The sequence below is a fragment of the Camelus dromedarius genome, chromosome 5 (assembly GCF_036321535.1).
Source record: "Camelus dromedarius isolate mCamDro1 chromosome 5, mCamDro1.pat, whole genome shotgun sequence".
Classification (NCBI taxonomy): Eukaryota; Metazoa; Chordata; class Mammalia; order Artiodactyla; family Camelidae; genus Camelus; species Camelus dromedarius.
In genome coordinates, this window is record NC_087440.1 from 3,393,003 (window position 1) to 3,405,620 (window position 12,618).

The 12,618-nt window shown below is 38.6% G+C and overlaps 1 protein-coding gene across 1 annotated transcript in view; it reads left to right on the forward strand.

Annotated features, from left to right (window-relative positions):
• LOC105093284 (IQ domain-containing protein H) overlaps positions 1-12,063 on the forward strand; it is a 121,140-nt gene extending 109,077 nt beyond the window's left edge. The window contains exon 13 of the mRNA XM_064486353.1: positions 12,052-12,063. Within this exon, the coding sequence (XP_064342423.1) occupies positions 12,052-12,063 (12 nt within the window). The remainder of the gene's footprint in view (positions 1-12,051) is intronic.
• Positions 12,064-12,618: the final 555 nt, after the last annotated feature.

Consider the following 12,618-nt stretch of genomic DNA (forward strand, 5'->3'; position numbering starts at 1 on the left):
TAAGGAACATTCTCTTAGTCTGCTTGGGCCACTGTAACAAAACGCCATACAGTAGATGGTTTAAACGACCGAAATTTTTTTCTCACAGTTCTGGGGGCTGGGTAATCCAAGGTGAAGTTGCTGGTCAGTTCAGTTCCTGATGAGGACTCTTCCTGACTTGCAGAATCACTTGGGTCTTAATATGGCAGAGAGAGAGAGCAAGCTCTGTCTCTAACCTCTTCTAGAAAGACACCAGTTCTATCTGAACAGGGCTCCACCCTTATCACCTCATTTAACCTTAACCATTTCCTTAACCAAGTCCCTGTTTCCTATGCATTCATATGGGAGATTAGGGCTTCAACATATGAATTTTCAGGGGACATGAAATTCGGTCCATGGCATCCTCCTACCTACATTTCTTTCTAGGAGGAGTTCTGATAAAAAAAAAAAAAAAAGTTTCTTCCGTTTTGGTCTATTTCCAGTGATACTGAATAAGAAGCCCTGTCCAGCTTTCTCATCCTTAATGGAGCTAGACAGAGGCGAGTGGGATGGGTACTACCTAAATTAGTACCTCTTTTTCATGCCTAAAGACTCATATTTCTCTGAGAATTAGTTTCAGGATTTTGCCCTTTGATTCAGATCATCAAGCCTCTGACACTGAGGGCTATTCTAAGACTTGAGTGACCCCATGCACTCTTACTTGTGGAAGACCCCTCCAGCATCACATCAAATATATTAAAATATATTAACCTCAGGCAACACATTCTGACATTAATCTTAGTAATGTTCTCCTAGGGCAGTCTACCCAGGCAATAGAAATAAGAGCAAAAATAAACAAATGAGACCTAATTAAACTTATAATCATTTGCACAGCAAAGGAAACCATAAGCAAAACAAAACAACAACCTACGGGATGGGAGAAAATATTTGCAAATGATGCGACTAACAAAGGCTTAATTTCCAGAATATATAAACAGCTCATACAACTTAATAACAAAGAAACAACCAACCAACCCAAAAATGGGCAGAAGACCTAAAGAAGCAATTCTCTAATGAAGACATACAAATGGCCAATAGTCACATGAAAAATGCTCCATATCATTAATTATCAGAGAAATGCAAATCAAAACTGCAGTGAGGTATCACCTCACACCAGTCAGAATGCCCATCATTCAAAAGTCCATGAACAATAAATGCTGGAGAGGGTGTGGAGAAAAGGCTCCCCCTACACTGCTGGTGAGAATGTAGTTTGGTGCAGCCATTATGGAAAACAGTATGGAGATTCCTCAAAAAACTGAAAATTGACTTACCATATGATCCAGCAATCCCACTTCTGGGTATATATCTGGAGAGAACCCTAATTCAAAAAGACATCAGCACCTCAATGTTCATAGCAGCACTGTATACAATAGTCAAGACATGGAAGCAACCTAAACGTCCATTGACAGATGACTGGATAAAGAAGTAGTGGTATATTTATACAATGGAATACTACTCAGCCATAAAAAATAATAAAACAATGCCACTTGCAGCAATGTGGATGGACCTAGAGATCATTATTCTAAATGAAGTAAGGCAGAAAGAGAAAGAAAAATACCATATGGTATCATTCATATGTGGAATCTAAAAAAAAAAGAAGAAAAGAGGACACTAATGAACTCATCTACAAAACAGAAACAGACTCACAGACATAGTTAACAATCTTATGGTTACCAGGGAAAGGGAGTGGGAAGGGATAAATTTGGTAGTTTGAGATTTGCAAATGTTAGCCACTATATATAAAAATAGATTTTAAAAAGTTTCTGCTGTATAGCACAGGGAACTATGTTCAATATCTTATAATAATCTTTAATGAAAAAGAATATGAAAATGAATATATGTATGTATATGCATGACTGGGACATTGTACTGTACACCAGAAATTGGCACATGGTACTTCAATTTTTTAAAAAATAATAAAATATATTCACCTGTCACATTAAGTGTAATTCATAGATAATGACAAATAATTGGGCAATAACCAACTGATCAAATATTTTGTTTTGTACTTAGTTCTATATTAATTTTTATTTTTCATACTTGAGAACAAGTACAATTTTTCAGGGTTCAGATCTTGTTATAGGCCCTTGAAAAGCATACGGACCTTAGGCACGTGGCCAACACTGAATAGGATGGCCTGGCTGACACTTGGCAATCCCCACTGCACTGCAGGGTGCTGTCAGGGTGCATAAACCTTTTTGATTAGACTAATTCATGCTGTTTGCAAACATATATGATGAAGCTCATATTCCCTCACAAATCACATTAAAACTGATAAAATATAGAAGGACTGAAAAGGCCAGACTGAACTGATTTATCTGAAATTAATTGTTGCATCTGCTTAACACAGTCTCTTTGAAATTAAATACAGCTGACCCTTGAACAATGACAAGGTTAGAGACCGCAACCCTCCACACAATCAAAAATCCAAGTATAACTTCATAGTTGGCCCTCTTATCTGCAGGTTAGCACCCAAGGATTCAACCAACCACAGATGTGTAGCAGTGCACTATTTACTGTTGGAAAAAATTTGCATATAAGTGGACCCACACAGCTCAAACCCATGTTGTTCAATGGTCAACTGTGGTTTTTAGCCCCAAATTGATTAGACTTCCATGTGCCCGAAGGTGGCTAAATCTAACTCTAGATTTACCTGAATCAATTTATTTTATTTTCTTCTAAAATATCAAAGCAGGACAAGCTCTGTGAGTGGGCATATTTGGCAGGGGATGAGTCCTACTGAAAAGAAAACGTATGCCATAATTATTATTAATCAGAGATTTCTATTACCCAAAATTATTATCAGAGATTTGTTTCTTTGACTAAAGGCTTTGTACCTGATTGAAGTTCTAGCACTCCTAGGAAAAGTAAAGCACCAAACTTTGTAGGTTATTTACAACTTTGTGGCTCAGAGTTGATCAGTCTCATTCCAAGAACAAATTTTAGTAAGGAAAACAGACCGTTGTGGCCCCAGGGAAACAGTGGATGGTGCAGAGGAAGGGGTTCTGAGAGTCAGAAGAACGAAGAAAGGGCGGAGAGGCGCCGAACACGTACTGTAAATTCTGTAGACTCTGCCTCCAGGTCACCTGTGCTAAAACGACAAATAAAAGATGAAAGTTGAAATGGGAGAGAAAGAGAAATATAGATTGGGGGTGATGGAGTGATGGAACAATGTGAAGGAGAAAAAGATAACAACAGAAAATAGATAGGATAAAATCCAGAGAATGGAACAATCTACAAAAAAGGTAGGAGGGGTTAAATAGAAACAAAAAGAGCAAATAATAAACAATAGTACAAGAAAAGAGAAATGGAGTCACAAAAATCTGAGGTAAGAAGAAGGAGTCATGTGACTACGTGGAAAATCTGGAAATTCTCTAACAATGCCCTTGCTCTATTTTTCCAGAGATGGGTTCTCATCTTTTTAGACCCTGGAGTCCATCCCTGGTCAGAACTCTCCACTTGTTCTCTCCTCTGCCTTTTCTTGGAGAGGCAGGCAATGAACCAGCATTTACAGAGCACCTACTGTGTGCTGGCACTAAGCTACACACTATTACTTTATTATCTCTTTAATCTTCGTATCTCTTCTGTAAAAAGTTACTATCTCTTCCATATCGTGGTGAGGAATTTAGACTTAAAGAGTTTAAGCACTTTCCCAAGATCTCACAGCCAGACATTTTATGGAAGGCCTGACACCATAACTGTCCATAAGTCAAACATGATTGACTCTTTCTCTTACACTAGGACATCTCCTATGCGCCTTCTTCCCCTAAGGACTGTTTCAGACTGACTATACGTGTTTCTAAAATCTTACTGCCAATCCAATCCAAGAATTCTGGGATCCATTTCAAAAGAAATATTCCATCTAGGTACTTCTTACATATTCTTCAGCTGAAGAAGCATGAAATTCTCTGTAACCCCCATGACTTACACCTTACAAAAGAAAAAAAATGTGTTTAACAATTAACCTCCCAAAATTTTACTGCCTTCTTGAGTTATGCTGAGTTTAAAAAGAAGATCACTTACCCTAATTCCAGTGTAACTTCTGCCACCTGCTCCCACTCTTGGTCGAATTTAATGTAGGTGCTCTTTCCAGAAAAAGCAGCAATATTAACTATATCTTATTGTCATTGCCACCAAAAAAAGAATCCTCAAAAGCCCTTATTCTCAACATTGTTTTTCTTCCCATTATCAGCACAGAATTTCACATGATGTTTCTTGTTGAAAATCTCAGGGGTGTAAAAGGGAAATGAGATCACCCTATGAGTTTATTTTTCCTTGCTGAATATTGGAAGGAAGCATTGCTGAGTTTGTAACCAGCTCGGTGGGTCTCATTCCTGGTATTTCTGTAATGCTACAAAATACCCCCACTGATTTCCTAATGAAATGAACTTGTAATGAAAGCCATATGGAGAAAAGTGTCATGTTTACTGCCTGCGACAGTGTGGCAGGGCTGGTCTCACACGTACACAGGCAGTGTGCCACGGTCCTAAATAGCTCCACCACCGCCAGTTCTCACTTCCTCAGGCCAAGGCATTGCCGTGGTGGCAATCATTAGGGCTGTTCAGAATGTTCAGATTCTTCTCCTTCCAGGCGCACAGCAGAATTGTACTTCCTCTGCCCTCTCCCTGAAGTCAGCATGGCCATGTAACTTGTTTTGGCCAGTGAAATATAAACAGAAGTGCTGTATGTCCTTTCTATGCAGAAGCCTTTAAGAGCCACTCCATGAGTCGCCATATCCTTTTTCCTGCTTCAGAAATCCTGGAAGCAGAGATGGAGCCTCCTTCAGCCCTGAGTGTGCCCACAATGACCAGAGACCCATGCTGACCCACATGGGAAATGAAGTATGAGCACGAACCAACTTTTTTTGGTATAAAAACGAAGAATTGTTTTTTAATTACTGCAGCATAACCTAGCCTACATGATTGATTCAGAAAACAGTATCAAGAAAAGGATGTTTCCCAAACAGAAAACAAATATTATCATTTCAACTTGAAATAAGTATAATAATTATTGATGAGGTATTTTACGTTTTTGTATTAAGTCTTTGAAAGCTACAGCACATCTCAACTTCAATGACTAATATTTCAAGTTCCCAGTAGCCCCATGTGGCCAGTGGCTACCATATTGGACAGCATAGTATAAAGGATGCAAGACACCTTACAGATCAACTAGTCAATAGTCCTCAACCCTGGCTGCCCATTAGAACGGCCTGAGTGAGGGCCTTTACAAAGTACAGATGGTCAGGAGGGGCTGTGATTAGGTTGAGGCAACTGAGTCCAATGTCTGTTCCAATGCCCAGGTTTCTTGGTAAAATGGGGAGCCAATGAGCAGTCATAATCCTGGCATGTGGTATCTTCTACCAAAACCCCAAAATGTAATTTTCTTTTTGGTACTTCCAGTGATGAGGAGGTCACAGCTTCACGGGACAGCCATTTCCCCTACCAGACAACTCTAGTGTTAAATAATTTTCAAAAAAGGATAAAATCACACCTCTCATACAAATACAAAACTAAACACGTGATAAAGATTTTATTCAAGAGAGAATTAGGCAAATGTTATAACCAGTATAAAAAGAATCCAAAAATAGACATCTATAGATCATGAACATTGAAATGAATATGCAAACAGAGGCAAAACTGGTTTTTCCATAAGGAGAGCAAGAGAGGAAAATCAACTGAACCTCTATCAGACTGCACAGAATTTGCTCATCTCTCAGTCACCTACAACTTAACAGAGTTTAAAAATATCTCCCCCAGAATCAAGGCAATAGGGTGTCCTATAGACAATGTACAGTTTTCCTTTGAAGTACAAATTATCTTCCACACAATAAACTGATTCTTTATTTTCCTTATTTTTTTTTTTACCCATTCCTCTTAGAACAGTGGTTTTCAAATTTTGATATGCATGAGAATCACCCAGGAAGTGAGCTAAAAGGCAGATTCCCAAAGGAAACAATAGCAAAGAAAGAAAGAAAGAAAGAAAGAAAGAAAGAAAGAAAGAAAGAAAGAAAGAAAGAAAGAAAGAAAGAAAGAAGAAAGAACAAACGAACGAACGAGCCTAATTAACTTAAAAGCTTTAGCACAACAATGGAAACCATGGACGAAACAAAAAGACAACCTACTGATTGGGAGAAAATATTTGCCAATGATATCACCAATAATGGGTTAACAACCAAAATATGATAAACAGCTCATACAACCCAACCTCAAAAAATGGGCAGATGGCCCAAGGCAATCTACAGATTTAATGCAATCCCTATCCAATTACCCAGGACATATTTCACAGAACTAGAACAAATCATAATAAAATTTATATGGAACCATCAAAGACCTAGAATTGCCAAAGCATTACTGAAGAGAAAGAAAGAGGCTGGAAGAATAACTCTCCCAGACTTCAGACAATACTATAGAGCTACAGTCATCAAGACAGCATGGTATTGGTACCAAAACAGACATATAGACCAATGGAACAGAATAGAGAGCCCAGAAATGAACCCACAAACTTTTGGTCAACTCATCTTCGACAAAGGAGGCAAGAATATACATTGGAATAAAGACAGTCTCTTCAGCAAATGGTGTTGGGAAAACTGGACAGCAGCATGTAAAACAATGAAGCTAGAACACTCCCTTATACCATATACAAAAATCAACTCAAAATCGATTAAAGACTTAAACATAAGACAAGATACAATAAACCTCCTAGAGGAAAACATAGGCAAAACATTATCTGACATACATTTCAAAAATTTTCTCCTAGAAGAAATAAAAGCAAGAATAAACAAATGGGATCTAATGAAACTTACAAGCTTCTGCACAGCAAAGGAAACCAGAAGTAAAATAAGAAGAAAACCTATGGAATGGGAGAAAATTTTTGCAAGTGAAACCAACAAAGGCTTGATCTCCAGAATATATAAGCAGCTCATACGACTCAATAAGAAAAAAATAAACAACCCAATCCAAAAATAGGCAGAAGATCTAAACAAGCAATTCTCCAAGGAAGACATACAAATTATCAAAAAACACATGAAAAAATGCTCCATATCACTAATTATCAGAGAAATACAAATCAAAACTACAATGAGGTATCACCTCACACCAGTCAGAATGGCCGTCATTCAAAAATCCACAAATGACAAATGCTGGAGAGGCTGTGGAGAAAGGGGAACCCTCCTACACTGCTGGTGGGAATGCAGTTTGGTGCAGCCACTATGGAAAACAGTGTGGAGATTCCTCAAAAGACTAGGAATAGACTTACCACATGACCCAGGAATCCCACTCGTGGGCTTGTATCCAGAAGGAAATCTACTTCAGGATGACACCTGCACCCCAATGTTCATAGCAGCACTATTTACAATAGCCAAAACATGGAAACAGCCTAAATGTCCATCAACAGGTGACTGGATAAAGAAGATGTGGTATATTTATACGATGGAATACTACTTAGCCATAAAAACTGACAATATAATGCCATTTGCAGCAACATGGATGCTCCTGGAGAATGTCATTCTAAGTGAAGTAAGCCAGAAAGAGAAAGAAAAATACCATATGAGATCGCTCATATGTGGAATCTAAAAAACAAAAACAAAAACAAACAAACAAAAACAAAGCATAAATACAGGACAGAAATAGACTCACAGACAGAGAATACAGACTTGTGGTTACCAGGGGGGTGGAGGGTGGGAAGGGATAGACTGGGATTTCAAAATTGTAGAATAGATAAACAAGATTACACTGTATAGCACAGGGAAATATATACAAAATGTTATGATAACTCACAGAGAAAAAAATGTGACAATGAGTGTGTATATGTCCATGAATGACTGAAAAATTGTGCTGAACACTGGAATTTGACACAACATTGTAAAATGATTATAAATCAATAAAAAATGTTAAAAAAAAAAATGGGCAGATGGTATTTTTCCAAAGAACACATCCAGATGGCCAATAGGCACATGAAAAGATGCTCAACATTGTTAATCATCAGAGAAATGCCAATCAAAATCACAATGAGATATACCTCTCACCTATCAAAAGAACCACAAATAACAAATGTCGGTGAGGTTGTGGAGAAAAGGGAACCCTTGAACACTATTGGTGGGAATGTAAATTGGTACAACCTCTATGGAAAATAGTATGGAGGGTACTCAAAAGCTAAAAATAGAACTACTATGTGAGCCAGCAATTCTACTCCTGGGTATATATCTGAAAAAAAAAACAAAAACACTAATTCAAAAAGATACATGCACTCCAATGTTCATAGTTGCATTATTTGTAACAGCCAAGTTATGGAAGCAACCTAAGTGTCCATCAACAGAAGAATGAATAAAGAAGATATACTGCATATGTATATATAATGGAATACTACTCAGCCATAAAAAAGAATGAAATTTGCCATTTGCAACAACATGGATGGACTTGGAGGGTATTATGTTTAGTGAAATAAGTCAGACAGAGAAAGACAAATACTGTTTGTTATCACTTACATGTGGAATCTAAAAAATAAAACAAACTAGTGAATATAACAAAAAAGAAACAGACTCATAGAGAGCAAACTAGTGGTTACCAGTGGGCAGAGGGAAAGGGGAGGGGCAAGATAGGTATAGGGGATTAAGAGGTACAACCTATCATGTATAAAATAAATAAACAACAAGGATATAGTACATAGTACAGGGAATACAGTCAAATTTTATAGTAACTATAAATGGAGTATAACCTTTAAAAATTATGAATCACTACATTGTACACCTGTAACTTATGTAACATAGTACATCAACTATATCTCAATACAAAGATGTGGTGTATATATATAGAATGGAATATCATTCACCCATGAGAAAGAAGGAAATCCTGCCATTTCTAACAACATGGATAGAATCTGAATGCATTATGCTGGGGGAGATAAGTCAGACAAAAACAAAGACTGTACAATGTAACTTATATGTGGAGCCTAAAAAAGTCAAACTCATAGAAACAGAGTGTAGAATGGGAGTTACCTGGGGTGGGGGTGAGGGTGGGAATTGGGAAGACGTTGGTTAAAGGGTACAGGGATCTAATGCACAGCAAGTGATTATACTCAGCATCGTTGTGCTATATACTTCAAACCCACTATGAGACTAGATTTTAAATGTTCTCACCACAAAAAAGAGATAATAATTATATGATAAGATAGAGATTTTGGCTAAAGCTACAGTGGTCAATCATATTGCAAAAAACAAATACATCAAATCAACATGCTGTACATGGGAAACTTACACAATGTTATATGTAAATTATAATCTATTATCATCTCAATTAAAAAAAAAACACTGTCCTAGGACATGTCTCCTCCACATTCTGGAGACAGCCTTCCCAAATATGCCTCTCACAGTATTTGCAGAGCTCTAGATTTCAATTCAGATCAGTCCAAGTGGTCTTAGTGTGTTTTCTTTCCTTTCTTTCCAATATAACATGCTATTTCTTTTCTTCCCATTCAAATTTTATAGGACAGACAAGGAACTGTCTTTATATTTTATGAACACCTGAAGAGAGACAAGTTGGGAATGCTGTGAGTATGAAGTGTGTCTATGAGATGTAATAAGCTAAGAAAATAGACTATAACAACCGACAGGAATGACGCTTCTCATGCATTTTAATCAGCATGCTGATTTATTGGAAGTCTATCTTGTTTTGTTTAGGTCTTCAAGTATTTCATAAATTGACTTTAGGTGTGGCAGTGGGGGTTCATAAGTAAGTTGATTAATTGTCCAAAATTGATGGGAAAGGGGCTAGTTTGAACAACGTATTACACTTAAAAACAAACACCTGCAAGGCACAGCAAGTCTGACTGGTGAGGAACCAGCTCAGATGCCCTGACTGCAGGCAGCTGTCACTCTGGCTTGCTTAGAAAAATGCTCTGGTGATTTGGTAAGATGCTCCCCAGAAAGGCCGGGTCTGGAGACCCTCCTCACATCCCGTTCCAGCCCTGACGCAGGCTCCTCTAGACACATTTATGTTGGGAAGAGTCCTGTTGCACCACTCAGGAGGCTTCTCTGTGCTTCCTTCCTGCAAACGTCTCTCCAGGGTGTTCTGGAGGGCTGGCAAAGTTGTCTCCCCGTCTAGGACTCAGAACTTTGGAGCCACAACCTTGAATTGCGTTTTATTCATATGTTGGAATGTAGTTATTTGGTACATTTAAGTCATCCTAACTTATCCTGACTTATCCTTTTAACATCTACAGCATATTGAAAAGAAAAGGTGAGCAAATACAAACTTTTCTTGTGTTGCTTGATTTTCTCTGAGGGATTAAGGAGAGGCTTTTCATGAGATGGCTGGGCTTCGTTTGGCTTTATTGCAATCAGGCCACGTCAGGTGAGGGCTCCAGGAAGGGATGACCTTACAGACCAGAATTGTGTGGCTTGGCTTTGCTGGGGTAACTTCATACTGACTCCATTATATTGGGATATTTCCAGAAATAGTGGAATTTGAGGAGAAATTTCAAGGAAGGGAAAATGAAGGAAAGTCTACAAATGAATTACTAATAGGGAAGGGGACTTAAGAGTCCATCCAGTTTTTTTGGTTCCCAACCTGGGAACCATGGACCTGAGGAGGCTGAGGAGGGGTGGCGAGAGGGGCTTGAATACATGTGTGGACCCAGCATCACACACACACACACACACACACAATTTTTTTCAAAGGATGTATCTCAATCTTTAGTATATGTAAGAATCACCTTGGGGGGGGGGGCTTGGTGAAACTACACATTCTAGAATCGCAAACCCAGAGATTCCGATTTTATTGATCCGGATGGGGCCCAGGAATTTTTTCAGAAGCACCCAGGGTCTAATACATACTGATCCTGTGGCAATAAAATACAAATCACTGTTAAAAATGAATGAGTCTAAAGGTGACTTTGGCTATTACTTTTTCTATTAAAGGAAGAGATACTAATGTTCAGTAGCTATAAGGGGTAGGGATGGGGTTCCTTGGATTTTGCGACTGTAACTCAAAAAGTTTGGAAGCACTTATCTAGTCCAACTCCTTCATTTCAGAGAAAAAGAAATGACGAGCCAGAGAGCTTAAGTAACTTCCCCGAAGTCACACAGTCAGTGGCAGGACACAGGGTGCTGTCTCCTGTCTTTGGACCTGGGACGCTGCCTCCTCCCACCCTGAACCAAGGGAACGCCCAGTCAGGCTGGAAGGCAGCCATTCCAAAGGGGTCCAAGCCTTAGACTCTAAGGTGACTTATTTTATAGGTAACAACTGGGAAAGAAGTAATCCCAAAGTTCTCTGCAGCTGCCTTAAGGAGCAGCTAGCTCTTTAGGTTTACCCTCTCAGGGCAGAACAATTTAAAAAAATTAATCCACTCACTTAATCTCTTTTTTTCCTTTGATAAAATCTGAAAAAATAGCTAGAGAAATACCCTAGCGCTTTGTTTCCAAGTTAAAACTTACAATGATCTAGTTGTCTGGGAACGTTCACTGACCGCAGTTTAATTCTGCAGGATCGTTGGCAAGCTGTCTCTGAAATCTTTACATGCGTGTTCAGCGTCACAAAGACAGCTCTCCACGAATGGGGCACATTCTCTTCTGCACATAGATGGGGCACACTCATCAGAAGCAGGAATCACTTGTATGCATGAAATAGAAAAGAAACCCTAGATGAAAGTTCCCAGAGTACTGAGGTGCAAATGCCTCTGTAGGCAGATGAATTGTTAGGCACAAATTACAGGCAGCAACAATTCTCCTAAACTAACTTAATTTTTAACATGAGCTAATGCTAGTGTCCTGGCGCAGTGGTAGCCTTTTGCTAGGAATGACTGAACCTATTCCTGCATTCTGCTAAGTTGATTAATAAAGAATATTCATTACACAAATCCTTTTTGTTGACAAGTTAAAATGGAGCCTCATCTTTCATATCTCCCTGAAGATTGCCACCTTGTGAGATTGAAAATACTCATTAAATTCCATCACCAGACAGGCACAAATGAGAAGGTGATTGTTTTTAAGCTTGTGAGGGGAATCGTTGGTAAACTCATTTGTTTGGATATCATTAACAGAACAATCGGTGAGGATCTCCAGGGGGTCCTCATGACCTTTGCTCGCAATCTCTTCATCATCCATCAAGAAATATCAGCACCTAATATGCAAGGCGAGACCAATTTTAAGGTGAGGTGTTAATTAACTAACGATCCTGGTTAATTTCTATACAAGGGCTGAAAATACCTCATGCTGTATTGTAAACAAGTGCTAAACCATTTTTTTTTCATTGTAAGCAGTACATATTTTATAATGTGCAGGGTCAATATTGTAAGGTTCCCACTGAACCCGTTAGTTAAATTTAATAGTTTGAAACTTTTTCTTTGAAATATAGTAGACTTGTTTTAACTCGCTTCCATTTCCAAGTCTAAGCTTACAAGACAACAGGGCTTTTCCAGTGCTGAAGGCAAAGCTGCACCATCACAATGGAGCCGAAACAGAGACTATCACAACCAAAAATCCTGAATATAATCTACATATATTTCAGAAAATACAGTGTCTGGCTAAGGATTCCTGGGAAGCCCACATTTCTAAATTCAGAGAAGTTCCGAGACCCCAGGAAGGACAGTGTGTGTAGGGAGAAGCAG